At 48.1% G+C, this 27,230-nt stretch overlaps 1 protein-coding gene across 6 annotated transcripts in view; it reads left to right on the top strand.

The window, feature by feature from the left end:
• The window catches only part of RAI14 (retinoic acid induced 14), a 243,961-nt gene that overhangs the window by 212,238 nt on the left and 4,493 nt on the right, over window positions 1-27,230 (top strand). For all 6 annotated transcript variants that reach the window (XM_033933107.1, XM_033933134.1, XM_033933097.1 and 3 more), the window contains 3 exons: window positions 4,875-6,413; window positions 16,179-16,328; window positions 26,141-26,206. In XM_033933107.1, the coding sequence (XP_033788998.1) occupies window positions 4,875-6,413; window positions 16,179-16,328; window positions 26,141-26,206 (1,755 nt within the window). The remainder of the gene's footprint in view (window positions 1-4,874; window positions 6,414-16,178; window positions 16,329-26,140; window positions 26,207-27,230) is intronic.

Raw genomic sequence — 27,230 nt, 5'->3', positions numbered from 1 at the left:
GCCGCTGATTTTCTTCGCTCATGGCTCCCTTCCTGGTTAAGGGGGAGTCCGGGCGCTGACGCTGGTGGTGACGCGGAGCGGGTGAGCCGAGCTAACTCTCGCCACTACCCGCTCTTCGCTCCCACCGTCCCCTGCCTTCTCCTGCTACTTGCAGTCTCCTCTGTCTGCCCTCAGCCGCTTGCTCTCCCTTCAACTCCCAGCAAGACTCCTAATTCTATTTGCCCCCAAATACTTCTGCATGCAATATCCCCACCTCTCATTCTCCTTCCCTGCATGCACAAACCCACACCCACCTCTCATTCTTTCTCCTCCCTACCCTAGCTATCATTGTATCTCTCCTACCACCCTCCCCCATGGCACACCCTCAAGCTTGATCTAGAGAGCTGCAAGGGAACGGGGACGACGGGAATCCTGCGGGGATCCCGCGGGTTCCCCCTTCGGGTCATGGGGATCCCATGGGGACGCCCCCTAGGGTCGTGGGGATCATGTGGGGACGCCTCCGAGGGTCGCGGGGTTCCTACGGGGCTGGATGTATTCAGTCGCGAGGCTCATCTCCCTTACCTGCCCTGCCGCACACAGCCGAAACGGAAGTCTTCCTGATGTCAGCGCTGACGTCGGAGGGAGGGCTTAAGCAAAGCCCTCCCTCCCTCCGATGTCAGTGCTGACATCGTGAAGACTTCCGTTCGGCTGTGTGCTGCGGCAGGGCAGGCAGGGAAAAGGCAGTGGTACAAGGCAGGGGCGGTCCGCCCTGGGTGCAGTACAGTCAGCCAGGTCCCCCAACTGACCGACAACAGGCCCGGTCCGTCAAACCTCCCTGCCCTGTAGCCGTGAATTTAAATTACTTTCTTACAGCAACTTCAATACTCCAGCTGCTGTAAGAAGGTAATTTAGATTCGCGGCTACAGGGCAGGGAGGTTTGTTGGACTGGGCCTGTTCAGTTGTCAGTCGTGCGGAGAAGCGCCACAAAAGTAAGGGGCAGGGAGGGAGAAAGGGAGTAAAGGTGGAGTGGAGAGGAAAAGACGCTTAAGGTAAAACTGAGGGGGGAGAAGGACGCTGAAAGCACTGGGGAAGACAAAGGGGTGGAGAAGAACGCTGAAAGGACATGGGGAAGATGGGGAGAAGGACGCTGAAAGGACATGGGGAAGACAAAGGGGTGGAGAAGGACGCTGAAAGGACATGGGGAAGACAGAGGGGGGAGAAGGACACTGACAGGCATGGGGAAGATGGGGGGGAGAAGGACGCTGAAAGGAAATGGGGAACAGAGATTGGGGAGAAGACGCTGGCAGGGAAGAAGACAGAGATGCCAGACTATGGGGGTAGCGGAGGGAAGAAGATGGGTGCCAGACCAATTTGGAAGGAGTGAGAAAGGGAGGCACAGTAACAGAGCAAATGGAAGACGCAGAGAGAAGAGAGACAGTGGATGGAAGGAATTGAATGAGAACATGAGGAAAGCAGAAACCAGGCAACAAAGGTAGGAAAAAAAATTATATTTCTTATTTTTTTTTTTTGCTTTAGGATAAAGTAGTATATTAGTTGTGTTGATAAAAATTTATAAACATTAGAGGCTCTGGTAGAAACCTGTTTACAAAGTATGTATTCTTCCCAATTAATATTTCCAAATTAATAAAGTCTTTTTGCTTATTTGTAAATGGGTTTTTACCAGAGCCTTTAATTCAGTAGCATAATTAAATGAAATAACTATTTCTGTAGTTTATAGGGACGGAGGGGATTCCTCGCGGGGACGGGTGGGGACGGAGGGGATTCCTCGCGGGGATGGGTGGGATTCCTCACGGGGACGGGTGGGATTTCTGTTCTCGCGCAACTCTCTAGGCTTGATCTTCCTCTTACACCATCTTGTTCTACTACCACCCCTACACCAGTGGTACACTTTCTGCCAGCATCAGGTTTATCCTCGGATCACAAGGCAAAGAAGGAGAGGAAGTGATCCAATGCATATCAGACCACTTCCTCTGCCTGTCTAGACAAGACTGTTCATGTGAACTGTAAGGTTGTTTGGAGGCCCACATGGTTCACATAAACAGGTGTAGGCTAGTAGAAGAAGAGGAAGTGCAACAGTTTTCGTTCGCCTTCTCCTGTGCGATCATTATAGAGGAGGAGGAAAGAGACTGACCAAGAAACCTGATAGCAGCAATTTTGCAGAATTTTGTGTATTTTATGGATGTAGAGAATTTGCCCAAATTCTGTGCTGCACAGTTGCAAAGAAATCCCCCAGGAGTGGCATGTAGTAACTAGTTTGCTAAAATGAAGTCAGTTCCCCATAGACTATTTCTTCTTCCCTTATCTCCCTACATACTTCCTCATCTCAGTTTCTCCTCCCATTTTTCTTCTTTCAGTATATACACTTCCCCAACCCCATTCATTCTAGCTAGTCTCCCAGCTGTTTTTCACATTTCTACCATTCATTCCCCACCCTACCCCACTGATAATCTCTCTCTTATTATATCTGGAGGCATGCCGCCAGCATTGCTTCTGGAAAAGCTGTTTTTTTATTCTGGCACCATGCGAGTGAGTTTGAATTCCACATTCCTGTGTTATTGACACAGTCTAATAAGAATAGTTCAGGTGTTAAGGCACTGCAGAGATCGGACTTGGTCTTAGCTGCATGGTGCCCAAGAAACCAGAACAGATTTTCTTTTCTGGAAGCTACTCAGTAAATTTCTAAAGACAGCGATTACTATTTGAATTAGGGAAGAGAGTCGAGGAGCTGCCACTGACTACCCAATCTTATTTTGAAGAACATTGATCTAGCCCAGTGTTCTTCAACCTTTTTACACCTATGGACCGGCGGAAATAAAAAGAATTATTTTGTGGACCGGCACCGGTCCACAGACTGACAGTTGAAGAGCACTGGGCTAAGCCATAGGCCAGATCCCGCCCATGTCCGCCCAATCTCCACTCCAGACCCCACCCCCATAATAGTACTAATTCTAACACTATTTTTTCCATTCATTTTTCATATTTACACACAATATAATATTAACAACACATAATGGTTAACCACAAAATTAAAGTACACAAAGCAGACTGTATGCTTCTCAACATTCATTCCTACCAGAACCCCTATGCAAATACGGGACCAAAAACTAAAAGTATTAATATATACAAACAAACCCTAAGATGCAAGACTCTGCATGCAGTACAACCCCAGAGAAAAAGAAACAAATGCATTTCTTCCTGAAAAGTGCAAAATACAGACAACAGATGTAAATTCTCAGACACAATTCAATCACTAAATTCAGAAATAAAATCATTCCCCCCTACCTTTGTTGTTTCCCTCCCTCCTTCTGGCCTGCTCACCCCTGGCCGTTTTATGCTGCCCCTGGTGTAATCTTCGGACCGGCTCCTTCTTCCTCACCGCGCATTGCTCCAGCTGCAACTTTTGCAAGTGCAGTGCAGTCTTTTTCTGGAATTTCAGCTCTTCCAAGTGCTTCAGGAGCCTGTCCCTGTGCTCTTCCAGGCCCCTAATGTAGCCAGCTGCAAAGTACCTCCAGTGCTATGGTCTTCACATTCTCCCCAGGTGCTTTACTGACATTCTCAATTTCGTGTAATACCCCCAGCCAGTGTTCCCTCATGGGTCTGAGTGCATTTAGGAGTTCCCTCATATAGTCCCCAAATGTGTGGATGATGCTGCTGGAGAAATTGTAGGCATGCTCGTGGGCAGCGGTTCCCCACGTGTCCCATGCCTCATCTAGAAGCTTTCCCTCTGACACTACGACGTCAGAGAGAAGGCTTCTGGTTCAGGCGCAGGACGCCTGTAGGAGCCGCTGCCTGTGGCTTTGTATATTGCAGCAGTGAAGAATAGGGAGCTGACTGAAGATGACAGCTGCATCGATCACACCAAGGACCAGCAGTTGAAGATTGGGCCCTGCGGACCGGCACCGGTCCATGGACCGGCGGTTGAAGAACACTAATCTAGACCTTATTGTTCTCCAGCTTCACCTAAACAGATTTCATTTACAGTATTAACTACAATGCATAACACACATCATTAAGCATGTTTTACCCCCATAAAATAGTGTATAGGAAAGACTTTGCAGTAAAAGTTTCATAGCCTTCATTTGTCGTCTGATGCTTCTAATCTAAACATAGAATACCCCAACCAAGGGAAAAGCAACACTATAAATGACACAAAATGTTCATCCTGATAATGCGTACATAAAATGAAAATAATAGTGACAGTAATATTGTTAATTATTTATTGAAAGCTTCTATACTGCTACTTAAGACTGGGGAGTGACAGGGGCAGATATCTGCCCGGTGTTACTATCATCATTTTTTTGAGTACACATTATTAGGGTGAGCTTTTTGTGTCATCCAATCCAATCATGACATAATTTGGCTGTGCATACTATCATATTGATGGGTGGGGTGCAATGATTCTTCACTGTGGCTCCTAGACTCTTATTATCCAAGCTGCACTTGCTGACTATTGCATCACAGTAGGGCTCAACCAGAGTTCTCTCTGGAGATTACCACAAAGGGTACCTTTTGAGCTGGCCTGGGGATGTTGTCATAATGCATCATCTTAAATGTTCATTCTCATCCCAGGTTTGAGCATTGCCTTTATTACATTTCCACTTTCCAACAGCCCAAGGAGAGAACATTCTTTCAGATTAAGATTCCTCCTCTTGAGATTACTATACAGTATATTGTCACTTTCCAAATGTGCAATTACAAGAATAAATTTAGCTTTTTATTTGTTGCATTAATCTCTCCTATAAATATTAATTTTGGAGTAATTGCTTATTTCATTGATATGTTTAATGTGCTTACATTTACATTATGAAAATAGTTATAATTTAAATTACAAGAAATGTAAACAAACCATGCTAATAATTTTATATTCTATTAAGGAGAAAGAATCAAAGGAAAGAAGGATGAATTTCAGCACTGATTCTTTTCATTCTACACATTCTGAGCTTAATCAGTCGGTGGAAAAACACACTGAAGTCAAAACTCAAGAGACAAAGTTACCTTTAGACATTTCAACTATGACAGAATTCCAGGATGAAACACCAAGTGATAGAGAAGTTAGCATACAGCAACTGCAAGAAACTTTACGGGATTTGCAGATGAAATTAGATCATTCAGAAACAGAAAAGAAGCACTTGATAGCACGGCTACAATCTGGGAACTTGGGCACTGCATATCTAAATAGTGGGGAGATTTCAGAAAATGGCTCAAATCTGAACCAAAAGCTTCAGGAAATGCAAAATAAGTATGAAGAAACCACAAAAGACGTTTCAAGTTTACAAAAGCAGATGACATTAGGTCATAATGCCCCTGAAAATGTAGACAATAATTTAAATGTTCATGAACCTCAAGTTTCATATGAGGAGATAAAAGCACTGAAGGAAGAGTATGAGACTGTACTGGTAGAATGTGAAAAAGATAAGGAGAAACTGAAGGAGTTAAAACTGAAACTTGAAGGAATGGAGAAAAGCATGACCACTATGGTGTCTGAGGAGAAACAAGAGGAAATGAGAAAGTCCTACTGCTCCATCATAGAAGACATCAACCAAGAAAAGGCCTTGTTAATCGAAAAATACAAAGAAAGCCAAGAAGAAGTTAAAAGACTGCAGGATAAGCTGAAACAGGAAAAACAGCCAGAATCACATGATGAAACTGGGGAAGTGAAGCAAATGACAAAGACAATAGATGAACTAAGCAGGCAAGTTACTGAACTGTCTATCTTATACAATGAAGCTAAAATTGAGCTTGAACAAAAAAAGAGGAGGGAGGCTCTTCAAGATGTGTCTTCTGGCTACATTCGTAATGACGAACACGAGAAACTCATGCAGGAAGTAACTGAATTAAAAATTAAAGCTGAAACTGCATTAGCGGACACAGCATCCCAGAACGAAAAGGCATTAAATGAAGTGGCCCAACTCAAACAAGAATTGGAAACTGAGAAGCAAAACTCGATGTTGGTCTCTGAGCAGCTGCAGACGATAACTGTTCTTAATAAGAGAGTAGACGACCTAGATGAAGAAAAAAATGAGCTTAAAGCACATGTGATCAGCAAGGAGTCTGAAATAGAAAACCTACAGGAGCGTCTTTTGCAAGAAAAGGCTGAAGTTCATGAAACCATGGTGCCTAAAGAGTCTTATGAAAAACTAAAGTTATCTTTGGAGGAGGAAATTAATGTTTTGTCCTCCAGTTTAAAAGAGATGAAGGAAGAAAATGAAAAGGTTTGCTCTGACCGTGTGCATATTAAGAAGGAAATTTTGCATCTGAAGGAGGAAAGGGAAGCTGCTCAGGCTCTCCTAAAGTCAAAGGAACAAGAAGTCTGTGAACTCAAGCTTCAGTATAATCAAGCTCAAGAGAACCTTGCTGAACTGAAAAGCTGCTGTGAAAGCACTTCAAAACTGAAAGAGGACAAAGATAAGAATGTAAGTGGTGGTATTTTTATTAATCTGAATAATAGCCCACATTAGGAAAGGTACACTAGAGAGTTGCGCGGGGACAGAAATCCCACCCGTCCCCACCCGTCCCCGCCAAAGTCCCACCCGTCCCCGTGAGGACTCCCACCCGTCCCCACCCGTCCCCGCGAGGAATCCCTCCATCCCCGCCCGTCCCCGTGAGGAATCCCCTACGTCCCCGCCCGTCCCTATAAACTACAGAAATAGTTATTTCATTTAATTATGCTACTGAATTAAAGGCTCTGGTAGAAACCCATTTAAAAATAAGCAAAAAGACTTTATTAATTTGGAAATATTAATTGGGAAGAATACATACTTTGTAAACGGGTTTCTACCAGAGCCTCTAATGTTTATAAATTTTTATCAACACAACTAATATACTACTTTATCCTTAAGCAAAAAAAAAAAAAAAAGAATTTTTTTCCTACCTTTGTTGCCTGGTTTCTGCTTTCTTCATATTCTCATTCAATTCCTTCCATCCACTGCCTCTCTTCTCTCTGTGTCTTCCATTTGCTCTGTTACTGTGCCTCTCCCTTTCTCCCCCCTCCCAAATTGGTCTGGCACCCATCTTTTTCCTTCCACTCCCCCCATAGTCTGGCACCTCTGTCTTCTTCCCTGCCAGGGTCTTCTCCCCATTCCCTCTTCCCCATTTCCTTCCAGTGTCCTTCTCCCCCACCATTTTCCCCATGTCCTGTCAGGCAGCATCCTTCTCCCCCCTCTGCCTTCCCCATGTCCTTTCAGCGTCCTTCTCCCCCCTCTGTCTTCCCCATGTCCTTTCAGCGGCCTTCTCCCCCCTCTGTCTTCCCCATATCCTTTCATCGGCCTTCTCCCCCCCTGTTTTCCCCATTTCCTTTCAGTGGCCTTCTCCACCCCTGTTTTCCCCATGTCCTTTCAGTGGCATTCTCCACCCCTTTGTCTTCCCCAGTGCTTTCAGGGTCCTTCACCCCCCTCTGTCTTCAACATGTGCTTTCAGCATCCCTCCCCCCCTCCTCCCGTTTACCCCATGTCCTTTCAGCGTCCTTCTCCACCCCTTTGTCTTCCCCAGTGCTTTCAGCGGCCTTCTCCCCCCCTTAAGCGTCTTTTCTTCTCCACTCCACCTTTCCTCCCTCCCTGCCCCTTACCTTTGTGGCGTTTCCGCACCCGACCGACAACAGAACAGGCCCGGTCGGACAAATCTCCCTGTCTTGTAGCCGCGAATCTAAATTACCTTCTTACAGCAGCTGGAGTATTGAAGCTGCTGTAAGAGGTAATTTAGATTCGCGGCTACAGGGCAGGGAGGTTTGTCGGCCGGGCCTGTTGTCGGTCGATCGGGGGACCTGACCGGCTGTGCACATTCTTCGGGGCGGAACGCCCCCTCCCCCCTCTTTCGTTCGCCATTGCCTTCTTCCTACCTGCCCTGCCGCTCAAAGCCGACCGGAAGTCTTCCTGATGTCAGCGCTGACGTCGGAGGAAGGGAGGGCTTTGCTTAAGCCCTCCCTCCGACGTCAGCGCTGACATCGGGAAGACTTCCGGTCGGCTGTGTGCTGCGACAGTGCAGGTAAGGAGGAGGAGACTACCCTCGCGGCTCAAATGCAGTGTACTGCGATCCAACCCCGCAGGAACCCCGCGACCCTCGGAGGCGTCCCCACGGGATCCCCGTGACCCTAGGGGGCGTCCCCATGGGATCCCCGCGACCCTAGGGGGCGTCCCCACGGGATCCCCGTGACCCAAAGGGGGAACCCGCGGGATCCCCGCGGGTCCCGCGGGATTCCCGTCATCCCCGTTCCCGTGCAGCTCTCTAAGGTACACCTCAGAATTCAGGAACAATTTACAGTCTCTCATCTACATGATTTGCCGCATAGTTTCCTATGTATTCTAGAGGAATATTCAGAGTTTTACAAAAGAGTGACCAGATTTCATGGAAAGAAGGAATTTTGGGGCATGTTTCAATTTTGTCTGTTAGGGGCATTACAGAGCCCCAAGCATGTCACTTTATTTTCCTGTGCTGTGCTATGTCTATTTGCACATTCCAGCTTTATCATCAAGTATTTAAAATTTTGTAAAAAGGTTCAGTGATTTTGGGGAAGTACAGCAAAGTGCCGAAAGATTTGAATTTGCTGTATATCATATAAATCCAATGTAGCTGCATCCTTATTTTAGAAATGTAGATAAGTTTCTTTCCTATTGCTCTAAACCTTTTCAGGTGTAATTGGTATGCTAGTCTAGTAATCATGTTTATATTTAGAGATGCAGTGCTTACTATATGTTTGCAGGTGCGATTACATTTTGACTTAGCAAGTAGTGTTCTGAAGTTACACTAGCCATTTGATAAGGATAGTTTTCTTCAAGACGGTACACCAAAGAAATTTCATGCATCTAAATTCTATCATTGAAATGGAATAATGGAGATGAATAAAACATTCAGAATTTTCCTATTTTTAGGTATTTTTTCAAAGTAATATATCACAATTCTGAATGAAATGCTGGTCTGCAAATAAGCTACTACAAATGGTGCTGCTATTGTAATTACCGTATTCTTTAGCACTCTCCAGACCAGTAGAGGTTAACTTTACGAATGGGTATATATCTAATCATGACCAGCAGGTGGAGACTGAAAACAAAACTTTGGGACAGTATATACTATCCACCCTTCTCTATTTCCCTCAGTCTTCTTTCAGTCTCCAGCAGGTGTTGAGTGATCTGTACCCATCTCTCTTGGTAGGGCTGTTGGAATTTGTTTAGGGGTTTATTGTCCCTGTTTTTGGCCGGACGGAGCTTGGTCGGGCCCTGTTTGGGGGTCCGTCCGACCTCGGGGGTGTCAAACCCGGCGGGTCACGAGCGGGGTCCCTCCCCCCACTTCCTCCACCTCCCCACATTTTTTTAGAGGAGCCTCAGCAGTAAGCCTTGCCCCCTAAGTCAAGCAAGGCATATTGCTTCGAGAGCCTGTGGAGTCTGTTCTGTAAAAAAAAAAAAAAAAAAAAAAAAAAAAATCCTGAGGTAGTGCTGGTCTGAAGGGTTGTTTCCCTTTAAGAAAACTGTATTTTACTGTATTTTTTCATGTAACCAGCACTTTTTTATAGCTAGGTCGCGTCTGGAGCAATTGTGCCCTTCTCCGGGGGAGTAGGCCACAATTTTAGTCCAGCCGCGAGGCACTCGCGGCCGGCCTGAACTCGGCGGTTTGGGTCGGTGAGGTGGTGGAGCTCCGTCGGCAGCGGCTGCAGGCGCCCAGAGCTCCCCGCCGATGGTGCCTCGCGAGTCGGCTTGGAGCAGTGGGGAAGCCCGGTCTTCCACAACCGCCCACGGAGGGATTCCCCGAAGGATTCCCTCTCAGCTGATTTTTTTTGACAGCTGATGCCGACTTGCCTGTCTTAGCGGCTGGGACTGTTCAGTCTTCTCAGCCGCTACAGGCCATGGAGGGAGCATTTTTGGCGGGAACTTCGCCATTTTCTTTGTCTGGCCCCTCCATTTTGTCTGCAACCTCAGGTGACCTTCCCCCTGTATGGCGAACACAGGGGCAGGTTTCAGCATGGACCCCTGCTGGGGCAGGGAGTCCCTGGGGACCCCCCAGGGGTTGTTTGCCCCCAATTTATTTTCTTTCTTTGTGCGGACTTTTGGGGGTCCCACGTGCGCCTGGGGGGTTTCGGGGGGGGTTTCCCTCCGCGCCCCCTATGGCTTTGCCTCCCTCTTTTCGTTTGGCGTCCCCTCTTCCTCCTCCCTCATCCAAGCGCCCGCGGGGGGGCTTGGATTGCGAATTGGTGGGCGGAGGAGCGTGTTGGCCTGGTTGAGGACCTGGCTGCTTTGGCGGGCTTCCAGGATCCTCTAGAGGGGACGCCTGTTGGCAGCGGGGCGGCGGGTTTCCCGTCTTCCAGAGCAGATGCGTCCGTGGTGCGCTTTTTTATTCAGAGGGATGAGCTTTTAGACCTGTGTAGCAGGTCTCCTTGGTGCTGCATTTTTGCAGTGGCGCCGCCGGAGACCCCGCGTATGGGGGCCCCTCTGCTTCAGGGGGTCTGTCCTGGTTCCCGCTCTTTTCCTGTGCGTCAGGATTTGCGGGATTTTGTGTTGGCGCAGTGGCCTATGGGCGCAGTTTCGTTTGGTGTGCGCCTTGGCTCTTGGGTATCCCGTCCCGGAGGGAGGTAGGGCTACCTTAATTTCGCCAATGGGGAACGCGGTGGTCTCGGCACTTCCTAAGCGGCATACCGTGCCTGTTATGGACGGTTCTGCTTTTAGGGTCTCGGAGGCGCGTGCGTTAGAGACTCTTCTTAAGTGTGATTTTGATGTCTCTGCCTTTGGGGTCCAGGCGGCTGTTTGTGGGGAGCTAGTCGCTCGCGCCGTGTTTCGGTGGGCTGAGCGTGTCCTGGATCGGGAGTCTGATGACTGGTCTCTAGTGGATCAGGAGGTAGCGAAGATTGCGATGGCTGCCTCGTTCCTCTCAGATGCTCTTTATGACTTGGTGCGGATTTCGGCTAAGTCTATGGCATGGCCGCGCGGCGTATTTTGTGGCTGCGCGCTTGGGCGGCGGATTCTGCGTCCAAAGCTAAGTTTACTAAAGTTCCCTTTAGGGGGTCTTTTTGTTTGGAGAGGAATTAGATGAGTTGATTCAGACTCTGACGGACTCGAAGGTGCCCCGTCTGCCTGAGGACCGTGCCCGCCCTGCGTCTAGGTGTGGGGCTGCCCGGGGGCGTTTGCGGGAATTTCGCAAGTATCGCCCGGGGCGTGGGGCTGCTTCTTTCCCGGCTCAGGGTTTTTCCCGGGGTCGGTTCTTCCAGCGCATGCAGCCCTTTCGGGGGGCCCGTCGGGGGGCAGGGAATCCCTCCGCCGGTTCCCCCGCTTCCCGTCCTGCGCAATGACTCCTTGCCGGCGCCCCCTTTGGTTCCGGTGGGGGCCCGGCTGCGCAAATTTTTCCCCAAATGGGCCGAGATCGCGTCCGATCAGTGGGTCCTTGAGGTGGTGCGGGACGGTTACGCTCTGGAGTTTACCCGCTCTCTGCCGGACCTTTTCCTCGCTTCTCCATGTCAGACTCCATGGAAGACGCAGGCTTTTCGTCAGACCCTTCAGCGTTTGCTAGATCTCGAGGCAGTGGTGCCGGTGTCCCCTACGGAGTGGGGCACCGGCAGGTACTCCATTTACTTTGTGGTGGCCATAAAGGAGGGGACCTTTCGGCCCATCCTGGATGTCTCTCGATCTGACGGAGGCCTACTTGCAGGTTCCAATTCGGGCCTCTCATCAGCACTTCCTTCGCTTTGCGATCTTGGGGCGGCACTTTCAGTTCTGTGCGCTTCCCTTTGGTCTGGCCACGGCTCCTCGGACGTTCACCACGGTAATGGTGGTCGTCGCGGCAGCCTTGCGGTCGGTGGGCATCCTGGTTCTCCCCTACCTGGACGACTGGTTGATTCGGGCAAAGTCGTTGCAGGAGAGCTCCCGGGTTACGGCTCGGGTGGTGGAGTTTCTCCGGTCGCTGGGCTGGGTGGTCAACCTTTCCAAGAGTCGGTTGGTCCCGGCTCAGCGTCTGGAGTGCCTTGGGGTTATGTTCGACATCTCCTTGGGGAAGGTCTTCCTTCCAGAGGCCCGGGTGAGCAAATTGCAATCTCAGATTCGCCTGCTTTTGGCGTCCCGGGGTCCTCGGGCGCGAGATTTCCTCCAAGTCCTGGGGTCAATGGCGGCGTCCCTGGACGTGGTGAGGTGGGCGCGGGCCCACATGCGTCCTCTTCAGTATGCTCTGCTCCGGAGGTGGTCTCCCCGGAGGCAAGATTTGGATGTTCCGGTTCCCCTGCGAGGCTTGGCGCGCTGCAGTCTGCGCTGGTGGCTCCGGACCCCTCACCTGGTTCAGGGGGTGGGTCTGGATCTCCCGCAGTGGACGGTGCTCCTTACGGATGCGAGTCTCCTCGGTTGGGGGGCTCAGTTTATGGGCCACTCAGCTCGGGGCACCTGGTCCGCGGAGGAGGCCTCCTGGTCGATCAACGGGTTGGAGACCAGAGCGGTCTGGCTGGCGCTGTTAGCTTTCCACTCCCTTTTGCTGGGCAAGTCGGTCAGAGTCCTGTCGGACAATGCCACGGCGGTGGCTTATGTCAATCGTCAGGGGGGCACCAAGAGCACTCCTGTGGCGCAGGAGGCGGCTCGGCTCATGGTTTGGGCGGAGTCCCATCTTCTGGACCTCTCGGCTTCTCATATAGCCGGGGTAGAAAATGTTCAGGCAGACTTCCTCAGTCGTCACTTCCTGGATCCAGGAGAGTGGTTTCTCGGCGCCGGAGCGTTTCGGTTGATAGTGCAAGATTGGGGGCAGCCCCTGATGGACCTGATGGCCACGAGTGGCAACGCCAAAGTGCCCCGCTTCTTCAGTCGTCGCAGGGAAGGGCTGGCCGAGGGTCTGGATGCTCTGGTCCAGCCGTGGCCAACGGAGGGGCTGTTGTATGTGTTCCCTCCTTGGCCGCTGGTGGGCAGAGTGCTTCTTCGCATTGTTCACCATCCGGGTTTGGTGGTGCTGGTGGCTCCGGATTGGCCTCGACGTCCGTGGTATGCGGATCTGGTGAGGCACCTGGTGGCGGTTCCTCTTCCTCTGCCTCTCTCGGACGACCTTCTGATGCAGGGTCCCATTCCCATGTTCGACCCGTCTCTCTTCTGTCTTACGGCGTGGCTCTTGAAAGGGGTCGCCTTAGCAAGAAGGGATATTCAGACAAGGTGATCGCTACACTGTTGGGGTCCCGGAGGCTTTCTACCTCTCGGGCTTATGTGCGGGTTTGGCGTCTCTTTGAGGAATGGTGTCGGGCGCGGGGAGTGACCTCTTTTCGCGCTTCTCTGCCTAACATTCTAGAGTTCTTGCAGGATGGCCTGGATAGAGGCCTGGCTTGGTCTTCTCTCCGGGTTCATCTTGCGGCCCTGTTGACCTTTCGAGGGTTGGTGTCAGGTCAGCGTTTATCGGCTCTTCCTGATGTGATTCGGTTTCTGCGGGCGGCCACGTTGCTTAGGCCTCCCCTACGGCCCTCGGTTCCCTCTTGGGATCTTAATCTGGTTCTCTCTGTTTTGGTGCGCCCGCCTTTCGAGCCCTTGGACGACTGTTCTTTGAAGGACCTTACTTTGAAGGCGGTCTTTTTGGTGGCCATTACTTCTGCTAGGCGTATTTCTGAGCTGCAGGCTTTCTCTTGTTGGGCTCCCTTCTTGGAGTTGTCTAGGGAGCGGGTCGTCTTGCGGCCTGTTCCTTCCTTTCTGCCGAAGGTTGTTTCTCCTTTTCATGTCAATCAATCGGTGGTTCTCCCGGTCTTGGGTGGTCGGGAGGGCTCTTCTGAGCAACGGCAGCTGCGCAAGTTGGATGTCGGTCGGGTCCTTCGCTCTGATGTGCAGCGGACCCAGGAATTCCGGAAGTCCGATCATCTCTTTGTCCTCCTGGCTGGTCCTCGTCGGGGAGCTGGCGCTTCTAAGGCTACTATTGCGCGCTGGATCAAGGAGACGATTGCTTCCGCTTATCTTCTGAAACAGCAGCCTGTTCCGGAGTTTCTCAAGGCTCTTTCCACTCGGGGTCAGGCGGCTTCTTGGGCTGAGTCGTCGCTCGTGCCTCCGGTGGATATTTGTAAGGCTGCGGTTTGGTCCTCCTTGTATTCTTTTGTTAGACATTATCGGGTAGATGTTCAGGCGCGTCGGGACGCGGTGTTCGGTGAGCGTGTTCTGGTATCAGCCCTTCGGGGGTCCCGCCCGTGAGAGGGACTGCTTTGGTACGTCCCATTCGTAAAGTTAACCTCTACTGGTCTGGAGAGTGCTAAAGAAGGAGAAATTAGGTTCTTACCTGCTAATTTACTTTCTTTTAGCTTCTCCAGACCAGTAGAGGTCCCCACCCTGTCTGTTGTTGTTGTTGTTGTTGGGGCTGTTTTCGCGGGCAGTTTTTGTTTTTTGCTGCGGGTTCTAGTATTTTTCTAGGGCCGGGGAGAATTAAAGAACAGCGGCTGTGGCTCGGCTGGCTTAGCTGGCGAGCTGTGGGGACATTTTCCTTCGGGTATTTCTCCTCTGCATTTTCCAACAGCATTTGGGTATGTTATTTGTTACTCCTGTTCGGAGTATTGTTTTCTTCCTGTTTTCCAGTTCTTGGTTCTGCTTGGCTATTCGGCAGACTGAGGGAAATAGAGAAGGGTGGATAGTATATACTGTCCCAAAGTTTTGTTTTCAGTCTCCACCTGCTGGTCATGATTAGATATATACCCATTCGTAAAGTTAACCTCTACTGGTCTGGAGAAGCTAAAAGAAAGTAAATTAGCAGGTAAGAACCTAATTTCTCCTTTTCACACATATAACGCGTGCGTTATACACGATTTTACAAACCGTGCATAACCGTGCGCGTTATACGTGTGAGCGCGTTTTACAACTTTTTTTTTTCAATCCGATCGGCATCCCCCCTGTGAACCGGCATCCTCCCCCCCCCGCTCGCGTCACCCCCCCCTACCCCACGATCCTACATCCCCCCCCCCCCCAGCATCGCAAAACATCTCTTACCCGATTTGGCACCAGCACCAGCACCAATGTACAGGACGTGCCAGTTCCAGTGCCCGAAGATCCTCCCTCGTTGGTTTGGGCTGGGCTGGGCGGTGCGGTGCAGGAGAGATCCTCCTCCTTCCTGCGCCGGGCTCGACTCGGCTTTGAGCATTTGCGCATGCTCAAAGCCTTCTGGTCTCGCTCTCTCCGAGATTATCTCGGAGAGAGCGAGACCAGAAGGCTTTGAGCATGCACAAATGCTCAAAGCCTAGTCCAGCCCGGCGCAGGAAGAAAGAGGATCTCTCCCACACCGCCCAGCCCAGCCCAGCCCAAACCAACGAGGGAGGATCTTCGGGCACTGGCACATCCTGTACATTGGTGCTGGTGCCGGTGCCCAATCGGGTAAGAGATGTTTTGCGGTGCTGGGGGGATGTAGGATCGCGGGGGAGGGGGGGTGACGCAAGTGGGGGGGAGAATGCCGGTTCGCAGGGGGGATGCCGGATCGGATTGAAAAAAAAAGTTGTAAAACGCGGGTAAGCGAGCGGGGGGGAGGATGCCGGTTCGGAGTAGGCGGGAGGAGGTTTTAGCATGCGCGGTATATGCGTGTGCGCGCTATATTAAATTTTTTTTACATAAATTTGTGTTCCCCGCGCGCTATACCCGTGTGCGTGGTATATGGGTGAAAATAAGGTAATGCTGTCTGTGAGAAATTTTGTTAAATTTGGAACTTTGGAACTTTTTTTCCTTCAAAATAGACTTGTGGGACTTTGAAAGAGAAGGCAAGATCAATTGAATGAAAAACTTCCAGAGGGTTAGCCATATTAGTCTGGATTAGCAAAAATGACAGAGACTGATGGCAACTTAAAGGCAAACAAACAAAAAAAAAACAACCAGGCAAACCTCCACAAAAAGATAAACCAAATGTGCAGGGATATGTAGTGTGGCCAGTATTTACCTAAACAAGTAAATAATGCATAAATGTTAAAGATCATAACAGTAAATTAGTATGCAATTTATAAATTCATGTCCAAAATACTTAACCATCTGAAACTCTAATAGTTAAAACCCCAAAAGGTCATGTTTCAGCATACCACCTGCATTTGTATTATGTACATAAAATTATATAAATTGTATTCGTTAAAGTTTTAATGTATTTAATTATTGGCCATACTAGATGCCCCTGCTCATTTGGTTTTGCATCTTATAAAGCCGTTTTGAGGCATGAGCTTTTGAGGACTTCTCTTCATCATAGGCAAGACTGTATACACATCCCTTTCTTTAAGGTTTTTTTTTTCCTTGCAGATTAATGAACTGACCAAAGAAGTTTGCAAATTAAAGGAAGCACTAAACAGCCTGTCTCAGCTCTCTTTCTCTACAAGTACACCCAAGAGACAGAGTCAGCAGCTGGAGGCTGTACAGCAACAAGTGAAACAACTGCAGAGTCAACTGGTGGTGTGTTTACATTTGAAAATTATTGCTTATGTTTGATATCACAGCGAGATAGTTACAATAAACAGTTATAAATTTATTGCACTTGCGTTCTCCCTTGGATAAAATCTGTTCTTTAGCATCCCTCCAGACCGGCACAGAAACATGGGTTTACGCTCCTCTGTCAGCAGGTGGAGATTGGGACACTGACTTTTGGCTACAGTACAAGTGAAGCTACAAAGAAGTAAATTTAAAACAAATCATAGAAAATATTTCTTCACTCAATGTGAAATGGTGTGGTGGCCGTGTTAGTCCATTCTTCAAAGTAATATAAGAACATAAGAACTGCCAACCCAGGTTCCAAGTACCTAGCTAGATCCCGTAGTAAAACAGATGTTATGCTACTTATCCTAGGAATAAGCAATGGATTTCCTCAAGCCATCTCAATAATATCCTATGGATTTCTCTTTTAAGAAATTGTACAAACCTTTTTTTTAAACCCTGCTAAGCTAACTGACTTCACCACATTCTCCGTCAACGAATTTGAGTTTAATTACACATTGTAGAAATCAAACAAAAACATAAAGGAAAAAATACCTTTTTTATTGGACTAACTTAATGTAGTTTATGATTAGCTTTCGAAGGTAACCCCTTCTTCCTCTTTGTCTGCAATTACCACTGAAATGCTTTCATTTTTAATATAGATATATATATCGATTTTTCCAACATTTGCTTATTTCTGATCTGTAGAATGGGTTACCTTAAAAAGCTAATCATAAACTACATTGTTAGTCCAATAAAAAAGGTATTATTTTCCCTTTGTTTTTGTTTTAGTTCTACATATTACCTTCACTCAATGTGTAATTAAACTCTAATTTGTTGCTAGAGAATGTGGTAAAAGTAGTTAGCTCAGCAGGGTTTTTGCACCATGGAGCAATTCAAAGGCATTATAGCATTCCTTTCCTGATAACTCCTAATATTCTATTTGTAACCTTGCATCATGTAGCTATAGTTACTACACAATGAGTATTTTGGCCCTGATTCTGCAAAACGCATCTAAAGTTAGGCGCCATTCAGGTGCCTAAGTTAGGCGTCCTTTGTAGAATCGCGCTCAACACTGTTTAGGCACCTGACTTTTTAGGCATCCTTTAGAGAATCAGGTTTTAGGTGAAATTTAGATGTCCAAACAATGTCCTTAATTTTATAATATTTTATTATTATATTATTAGAATGGCAATTTTATACTGTTTTCATTATAATTATAATACTAGGAGTTGGATCTATTTAATGCTTTTTTTATTTCTCTTCCATCAGACAAAGTGATTGGGATTCTAAACAGCAATATTAGGATAGAAGGGTATAGATTTAACCAGTGTGCTACAGAGTGAGTTAGCAAGCTGCATAGCAATTGTAAAACTGGGTCTTATAGGCATTGTAAGGAAGTCTACTGTTGAGCACAGTTTAGGCTTCAGATAGACCTGAGTTCTATGGATGGAACTGAGGCACTCTTTGGACGTTCTTCCGGAACTTGAGCACAGTTTGGATGTCCTTAGTGCGATCTGCTAAATAGCTCTCTGGGTTTTTATTTTTGCTTTATTAAACTCAAAATACATTTAATAAGGCACCACATAAACGGGGCACATCAAAACAGATTTCTGTATCGCTTGATAGACCGGTATAGTTCCTTTATGGATGGGTATTATACTTCACTGCTACCAGCAGATGGAGGCTGAGATCAAACTTGTATATCAGCATAGCATCCCCTGTCCTCAGTCTCTAGTAGCAGGTGATAGGCTAATTTCGGCTCTCGTCATAGCCCTGTTGGAACTTTGGTTTTGGACTCCTGGTTCCCCTTTTGGTGCCGGATAGAGCTTGGGCGGGTCCTGTTTGGGGATCTGTCCAACCTTGGGGGTGTTCAACCCGGCGGGTCTCGTGCTGGGTCTCTTCCCATATTTTTCTAGGAATCTCAGTCGGCAGCCTGGCCCTCTGGTTGGTCAGCCATCCAGCTTGAGAGCCATGGCGTCTGTTCTGTAAGAAAAAAAAAAAGAAAATCCTGAGGTATGCCAGTCTAAAGAGCTCATTTCCCTTTATAACTGCCTTTTTTCTGTTTTTTCTCATCTAACCTGCACTTTCTTTGCAGCTAGGGCGCTTTCAGCACAATGAGCATTTTTAAAGGGAAAAAGTGCTCCAGATGCGAGGTACTCGTGGCCGGCCTGTGTAAGCGTTGTGCAGACCGGAGCAGTGGGAAGCCTTGTCGGCAGTGGATGCTGGCGACTAGGGTACCCCGCCGCATGTACTTTGCGAGTCAGATTCGGATTGCAGGCAAGCCTGGGCTTCCTCTGACGCCCACGCGTAGGGTTCCCCAGCCACTGATGGTCAGGGAGAAAAGGTTTCCCTTGCCTCCGGAATGGCTGGGGATTCCCTTTTCGTGTTAGTCGGTTCCTCGGCCTCAGCGTCAGGAAAGTCCCAGGCTTTTCAGACGTGGCAGGCCGCAGGAGCTCCGATTTTGGCGGTCTCAGGTCCAATTTCTGTGGGAACCTCCTCCTTCATCTCAGTTACCTCAGGTGACCTTCCCCCTGTTCTGGAACTACAGGGGCAAGGTTTGGTAGTCCCTTGGGGCCGCCGGGGGCCTTCCCCCCTGAATTTTTAATGGAACTTTGTAAAGCTTATGTGCTGGTTGCAGTAGGTTCCATGTCCCCTCCGAGGGTCTCGGGGGGAGGGGGGTTCCCTCAACGTCTTCACCGGTACAGCTCCCCACTGCAGTGGTTTTGCCCCCTCTACTCCTCTCTCATCCAAACGCCCAAGGATCTCTTGGGATGGGGATTTTTTCCCAGAGGAGCAGGATGTCATAGATGAGGACCTGGACCCTTGGGAAGAATTCCAGGATCCTCTTGGGGAGTTGGATTCCGCCAGCGAGGGTATCGAGCACTCCATAACTGGTGAAGATGTGTCTGTGGTGTGCATTTTTCAGCGGGAGGAGCTTCATGAGTTAATTATGCAGGTCTCCTTGGTTTTGCACCCCATGTCAGAGCCCCCGCATAAGGTGGATCCCTTGCTTAAGAGGATTTGCTCTTTTCCTATGCATCAGGATAATCAGGATGATATGCTCGCTTAGTGGCAGGTGCCAGAAGCCCCTTTTCGTTTTACACGCTCCATGGCCCGCCTGTATCCCATTTCTGAAGGGGATAGGGACACTTTGAAGTCACCCTCAGTGGACACAGTGGTCTTGGCCATTCTAAGAGGCACACCGTGCCTGTTGAGGGCGGTGTGGCCTTGAAGGACCCAGAGAAACGTAAGTTGGAGTCCCTCCTTAAACAGAATTTTGATGTGACTGCTCTGTCAGTCCAGGCAGGCTGGTGACTCGGGTGTATTTTCGTTGGGCCCAGCAAGTTCTTGTCAGTAACGAGGTGAATTGGAACTTGCTGAAGCAAGAAGTGGCCAAGATTGAATTGGGTGCTTTTTATCTCTCAGATGCCATGTATGACCTCTTGCGAGCTTCTGCCAAGTCTTTGACCCTTGGAGTGGCAGAACGCCGTACCTTGTGGCTTCATGCTTGGTCGGCGGATGCAGTGTCCAATGCTAAGTTAACAAAGTTCCCTTTTAAAGAGTCTTTCTTGTTTGGTGAGGACCTGGGCAGGTTGGTTCAGACTCTCACTGATTCCAAAGTGCCTCATTTGCCTAGGCCGCTGGTTCTAGGGGGCGCTTCTCATGGCCCTGGGTATGATTTCTACCACTTCCGCTCTGGTAGAGGGGCTTGCCTCTGTTCCATCTTCTGGGCTCTCTAGAGGCAGGTTTTTTCCAGCGCATGCAATCCTTTCGTGGGGCCCATCGAGGTGCAGGTAGCACCTCCGCTGAGTCCCCTGCCATCCATCCTGTCCAATGACTCTTTGCCGGCGCCCGGCTGAGGGATTTTTATCCAAAGTGGGCAGAAATCACGTCCAATCACTGGGTTCTGAAAGTGATCCGGGACGGCTATGCTCTGGAGTTCGCCCGGTCCTTGCCAGACCATTTTCTCGCTTCTCCCTCACAGGTGGTGTGGAAGCAGCAGGCTTTTCGCCAGACCCTTCAAAGATTGTTGGATCTCCCGTGTGGTGATTCCAGTTCCCCCGCAGGAGTGGGGCACAGGTTGATACTCGATTTACTTTGTGGTGCCAAAGAAAGAAGGGATCTTTCGACCCATCCTGGATTTGAAGGGGGTCAACAGGGCTCTTCACGTGCCTTCCTTCTGCATGGAAACTCTGCGGTCGGTGATTCTAGTGGTTCAGCCGGGGGAGTTTCTGACCTCTCTAGATCTGACCGAGGCCTACTTGCACATTCCTATTCGGGCCTCCCATCATCGCTTCCTGCGCTTTGCAATCGTTATCAGTTCTGTGCTCTTCCCTTTGGTCTGGCCATGGCTCCGCGGACATTCACTAAGGTGATGGTGGTTGTCGCAGCGGCATTGCGCAAAAAGGGCATTCTTGCTCATCCCTACCTGGACGACTGGTTGATTTGCACCAAGTCGTTTCAGGAGAGCATTCAGGTCATGGCTTGGGTGGTGGAGTTTCTGCAGTCACTGGGATGGGTAGTCAACCTTGCCAAGAGTCGGTTGTCTCCATCTCATTGCCTGGAATATCTAAGGGTCCTATTCGACACCTCCTTGGGGAAGGTCTTCTTTCCGGAGGCCTGGGTAAGCAAATTGCAATCTCAGATTCGCCTGCTTATGGCGTCCCGGTGTCCTCGGGCGCAGGATTTCCTCCAAGTCTTGGGGTCGATGGCGGCTTCCCTCGATGTTATGAGGTGGTCATGGGCCCACATGCGTTCTCTGCAGTATGCTCTTCGGAGGTGGTTACCTCAGAGGCACAGTCTGGATCACCCTGTTCCGCTTCCAGGCTTAGCTCAGGGCAGTCTTCGTTGGGGGCTCCAGACCTCCCATCTTGTACAAGGGACGAGTCTGGACCAGCCATTGTGAACGGTGCTGCTCACTGATGCCAGTCTTTTTGAATGGGGAGCTCAGTGTCTAGGTCACTCAGCTCAGGGCACCTGGTCCACAGAGGAGGCTTCTTGGTCAATCAATGTCTTGGAGACCAGAGCCATCTGTCTGGCGTTGATAGCCTTCCAGTCCTTTCTGATGGGCAAGTCAGTCAGGGTTCTGTCAGACAATGCTGCGGCAGTGGCCTATGTCAATCATCAGGGGGCACCAGGAGCACTTTGATGGCACAGGAGGCAACTCTGTTTATGGTCTGGGTGGAGTCGCATCTTCATGAAATATCAGCATCTCACATAGCCGGAGTGGAGAATATTCAAGAGGACTTCCTAAGTCGTCACGTGCTGGATCCCGGAGAGTGGTGTCTAAGCCAGGTGGCTTTTCAGTTGATAGTGCAGTCTTGGTGTCAGCCCCTCATGGACCTGATGGCCACAAGTGTCAACGCCAAAACACCCAGCTTCTTCAGTCGTCACAGAGACAGGCCGAAGGCCTAGATACTCTGGTTCAACCATGGCCAACAGAGGGGCTGTTGTATGTGTTCCCTCTGTGTTCCTTAGTGGGCAGAGTTCTTCTCCGAATAATTCACCATCCGGGCCTCGTGGTTCTCGTGACTACAGATTGGCCTTCACGACTATGGTACGCGGATCTGGTGAGGCATCTGGTGACAGATCCTCTTCCTCTGTATCTCTTGGACGACCTTCTCACGCAGGGTCCCATTCCAATGTTTGATCCAGGTCCCTTTTGTATTACAGATTGGCTCTTGAAAGGGGTCGACTAGGTAAGAAGGGGTATTCAGATAAGGTGATCTCAACTCTCATAGGGTCCCAGAGGCTTTCCACCTCTCGGGCTTATGTGAGGGTTTTGCGTCTATTTGAGGAGTGGTGTGATGCGCGTGGGGTGGTTGCTTTTTGTGCTTCCCTGCCTAACATCTTAGAGTTTTTGCAGGATGGCCTGGATAGGGGACTGGCTTGGTCTTCTCTCCGGGTTCAGCTTGCGGCCTTGTCAGCCTTTCAGGGGTTAGTGAAAGGTCAGCATTTGAATGCCATTCCTGATGTGATTCGCTTCTTGTGGGCAGCCAAGTTGATCAGGCCTCCCATGTGGCCCTCTGTTCATCGTGGGATCTCAATCTAGTTCTGTCAGTTCTAGTGCACCCTTCTTTTAAACCGTTGGGCGACTGCTCTTTGAAGGACCTTACTCTCAAAGCAGTCTTCTTGGTGTCCATTACTTCAGCTAGACGTGTTTCTGAGCTACAGGCTTTCTCTTGTAGGGCTCCCTTCTTGGAGTTTTCTAGGGAGCGGGTTGTCTTGAGGCCTGTTTCTTCCTTTCTGCCAAAAGTAGTTTCTCCTTTTCATGTCAATCAATCGTTAGTCCTCCCAGTATTAGGTACTCGGGAGGGCTCTTCTGAGCAAAGACAGCTGCGCAAATTGGATGTCAGTCTGGTCCTTTGCTCTTATGTGCAGACGACCCAGGAAATCAGGAAATAAGATCATCTCTTTGTCCTTCTAGTGGGTCCTCGTAAGGGGGATGGTGCTTCTAAGGCTACTATTGTGCGCTGGATCAAGGAGACTCTTGCTTTCTCTTATCTTCTGAAGAAGAAGCCTGTTCCAGAATTTCTCTAGACTCATTCCACTAGGGGTCAGGCAGCTTCTTGGGCTGAATCTTCTCTAGTACCTCCAGTGGCTGCAGTCTGGTCTTCTCTGCATTCCTTTGTCAGATACTACCGTGTAGATGTTCAAGCGCGTCGGGACGCGGTATTCGGTGAACGTGTTCTGGTGTCAGCCCTTCGGGGGCCTTGATGGGTACTGCTTTGGTACATCCCATCTGTAAAGGAATTATATCGGTCTATCAAGCGATGCAGAAGAAGAAATTAGGTTCTTATCTGCTAATTTTCTTTCTGTTAGCTTGTTGACCAGTATAGTTTCCCACCCTATCTGTCTTTGTGTGATATTTGTGGGTTTTTGCTTGCGTGCAGATTTTGAATTTTTCTGCGGGTTCTAGTATTTTTCTAGGGCCAGGGAGAAGTAAGAACAGCAGCTATGGCTTAGCTGGCTTTGCTGGTGAGCTGTGGGGATGTTTTTCTATACCAGGTTTATGTTCTACACATGTTCCAACTGTGGTTTATAAGTATTTGTTGTTTTTCTCCACTCCTGTTCGGAGTGTGTTATACTGTTTTCAGTTATAAACTTTCCTAGGTTCTGCTTGGCTATTCGGCAGACTGGATTAGTACAGGGGATGCTATACTAATATACAAGTTTGATCTCAGTCTCCACCTGCTGGTAGCAGTGAGGTATAATACCCATCCGCAAAGGAACTATATCGGTGTACAAGCTAACAGAAAGAAAATTAGCAGGTAAGAACCTAATTTTTCCACATTGCATGCAAAACCTATTTTGTGGACAAACAGCAATGCTATTTGCTTATTAGAGGAAAAGATCCATTAACTGAAGCGCACAGCACATGAAAAACATAGCTTTAGTTTTCTTGCTAAAAAGCTACCCTTTTTTTCTGACTAAACAGTGCTCCAATCAACTCATTCTTGAAAGCAAAGAAAACACATGACACTTTGGGTCCTAACTTCAGCTAGTCAGGTTTGTTCAAGAACCTCCTGTGAGGAACTGTGTAAAAGGCTTTGCTGAAATCTAAGTAAATTTTATCTAGTACACTTCCTAAATATAATTCTCTGGTTACCTAGTCAAAAAATTAATTCGGATTTGTTTGGCACTATTTATGTCATCATGATCTTGTAACCCATTAGATTCTAGGAATTTCACTATCCTCTCCTTCAGCAATGCTTCCATTATTTTTCTAATAACCAAAGTGAGGCTTACCTGCCTGTACTTTCCTACTTCATCTCTGCAACCACTTTTGTGAAAAGGACCTACATCAGCTCTTCTCTAATCCCTTGGAACCACTCCCACCTCCAGGGATTTATTGAACAAATCTTTTAAGTGGAGCTGCCAGAACCTCCCTGAGCTCCCTCAAAATCCTGGGATGGATGCCGTCCAATCCCAATTGTTCATAAACACTTTAATTCCTGAATGATGTGGTATCCATGCCATATCAGATCTCTCATGGAAAGTAATTAATGCTAAACTATCCATGTTGCACTGGATGTAATTCTAGCTTGGGATGCTCCTGAGAGCAGGTGTTAACTTGGTGGCATACAGTATGAAGCACATATAGTAATAACAGATTTTATTTTTTTTATATACCCTCTCCACCCAATAAGAACATAAAAATTGCCGCTGCTGGGTCAGACCAGTGGTCCATCATGCCCAGCAGTCCGCTCACGCGGCGGCCCTTTGGTCAAAGGCCAGCGCCCTAACTGACACTACCCTGCCAGCATACGTCCTTGTTCAGCAGGAACTTGTCTAACTTAGTCTTGAATCCCTGGAGGGTGTTTTCCCCTATGACAGACTCCAGAAGAGCGTTCCAGTTTCCTACCACCCTCTGGGTGAAGAAGAACTTCCTTACGTTTGTGCGAAATCTGTCCCCTTTCAACTTTAGAGAGTGCCCTCTCGTTCTCCCTACCTTGGAGAGGATGAACATCCTGTCCTTATCTACTAAGTCTATCCCCTTCAGTACCTTGAATGTTTCAATCATGTCCCCTCTCAATCTCCTCTGTTCGAGGGAGAAGAGGCCCAGTTTCTCTAATCTTTCGCTGTACGGCAGCTCCTCCAATCCCTTAACATCTTAGTCGCTCTTCTCTGGACTTTTTCGAGTAGTACTGTGTCCTTCTTCATATACGGCGACCAGTGCTGGACGCAGTACTTAAGGTGAGAGCGCACCATGGTCCGGTACAGTGGCATTATAACCTTCTCCGATCTGTTTGTGTTCCCCTTCTTTATTATTCCTAGCATTCTGTTCGCCCTTTTCGCTGCCACCGCACATTGCACGGAAGGCTTCATCAACTTGTCGATCAGAACTCCCAAGTCCCTTTCCTGGGAGGTCTCTCCAAGTACCTCCCCGGACATCCTGTATTTGTGCATGAGATTTTTGTTACCAACATGCATCACTTTACACTTGTCCATGTTGAACCTCATCTGCCATGTCGCAGCCCATTCCTCGAGCCTGATTATGCAATCCCCCTGCATCTTCACTACTCTGAACAGTTCCAAAGAACAGATTTGACAATACCAATTTAAAATAAATAGTAATTAATAGCTAGATTATCCAAGATATTTAACAAATAATCAGGTCTTTAGCAATTTACAAAGCCTCAAATAGTGTTTTTCAGTTCTAATATTAAAAGGAAAAGTGTTCCATTTTTGAGGATCAACTACGTTAAAGAGTAATTGTTGGGGAAAGCCTAATTAATGAAGGAGACATAATTTCAAGTTTATTAATATGGATAGAATGATTGGATACTAAAGTAAGGTAAATCTTCACAAGTGTGGATAGAAAGGCAGTTAGTATTCAAGACTAAATATAAATCAGAACATTTTTGAAATCCATTCTACAGCCAGTGGAGTTCTCTAAATAAGGGAATAATCCTATCGCTTTTAGGTTTCATACAGCTATGCCTTCTTTTTTTTTTTTTCTTTGAAGGGCAAGTAATTATGGAAGCTTTTGAGGATGAGTGAAGTTTAGCAATAAAGTCAAGTAAATACATAATGAGAGCTCATCTCAAAATGCTTGTAGTGTCATACTTAAGACTGAGGATGGCTCATTGAGCACTTTTATGGCAAACACAGACAAGGAGAGAATGCTTAATAAATCATGCAATTCTGTAATATAGCATATGCCTAGATGTATTTTCTTTCCATGTATTCTTTACCGATATTGCAGTAAATATCCTTTTATTTTTTTTAAGTGAAAGAACCTTTTTAATGGCAATTTCTTCTCTAACTGATTGACTTATCAATTCCAGGAGTCCAGAAAACAACATCAGGAAATTGTATCAGTTTACAGAACACATCTTCTCTATGCCGTGCAGGTACTGAGACTTATTTTATTATTATTATTTTCGCATTAATTACTGGTGATAGTTGTTGCTCTCATTTTTGGTGAATTTATGTTGAACTGTGTTAACCCCTCTAACTGAAGCATGCAAGATAAATTTACATGCTCATTAGAAAGCACATGACTGAGTAGGAGTAGGCTGTAGCTTAATATTCTGGAATCTGAAGAAAAATTGTTGCAATGAGCCCTTGATGGCTCATAAATTTGATTCAAAGTTCCCAAATAAGAGGGCCCATCATTAAAGTGCCTAGAACACTAGGCAAAGAATCTTAAATTGTATCTAATATAATAAAAGCCTAAGCCGCGCATGCGCACTCCCATCGCGTGTTCCATTTTCTGTGCGATGTAGGGCACCGCAGATAGGAATGCGCATGCGCGTGAAACACTCTCTCCCCCCCCCCCCCCCGAGGCGGATGTAGGCCGAGGCGGCTGTCGGCGGCCCAAGGTGGATGTCGGCCGCGGTGGCTGTCGGCGGTTGCAGGCCGCGGCAGCCGAGCACGGACGGCATTTCAAAATAGGGTATAGAGAGGAAGAGAGCACACTGACTACCTGAGGGTAAGAAAGGGTAGATGCTGAATGGGGGGATGGAAAAGGAGATGCTGGCTACCATGGGGGGATGGGAGAAAGGGGAGTTGCTAGCTACCTTCTAGCACCCGTTAATGTAACGGGCTAAACAACTAGTTCTACATATAATAGGCAACTAATGTAGATCAGCTAGATTTGGGGTAATATCAGATGATTTTAAATTCAACATTATGTACCTTGGTAGTCGATACGGGGAAGCGGAAGGGAGCTGCTCAGCCAAATCCTCTAGTGTCCGGGAGCTCCAGAAACCTGGTACAGACAACAATGGACATGAGAATAACGCGCCAAATGAAGGAAACATTCTCGACCTTGGGAAGAACGCCGAACTCTATGGCGAGCCTTTGTTCAGATCAAGTTTCCCTTAGCCCAATCCAGGGACAGGCTCCTCTCCAACCTGGAAGAGAGAGAGCCCT

The sequence above is a fragment of the Geotrypetes seraphini genome, chromosome 1 (assembly GCF_902459505.1).
Source record: "Geotrypetes seraphini chromosome 1, aGeoSer1.1, whole genome shotgun sequence".
In the NCBI taxonomy this organism is placed as follows: Eukaryota; Metazoa; Chordata; class Amphibia; order Gymnophiona; family Dermophiidae; genus Geotrypetes; species Geotrypetes seraphini.
Note: the sequence above shows the minus strand (reverse complement) of the source record. Positions and strands in the feature narration are given on the sequence as shown.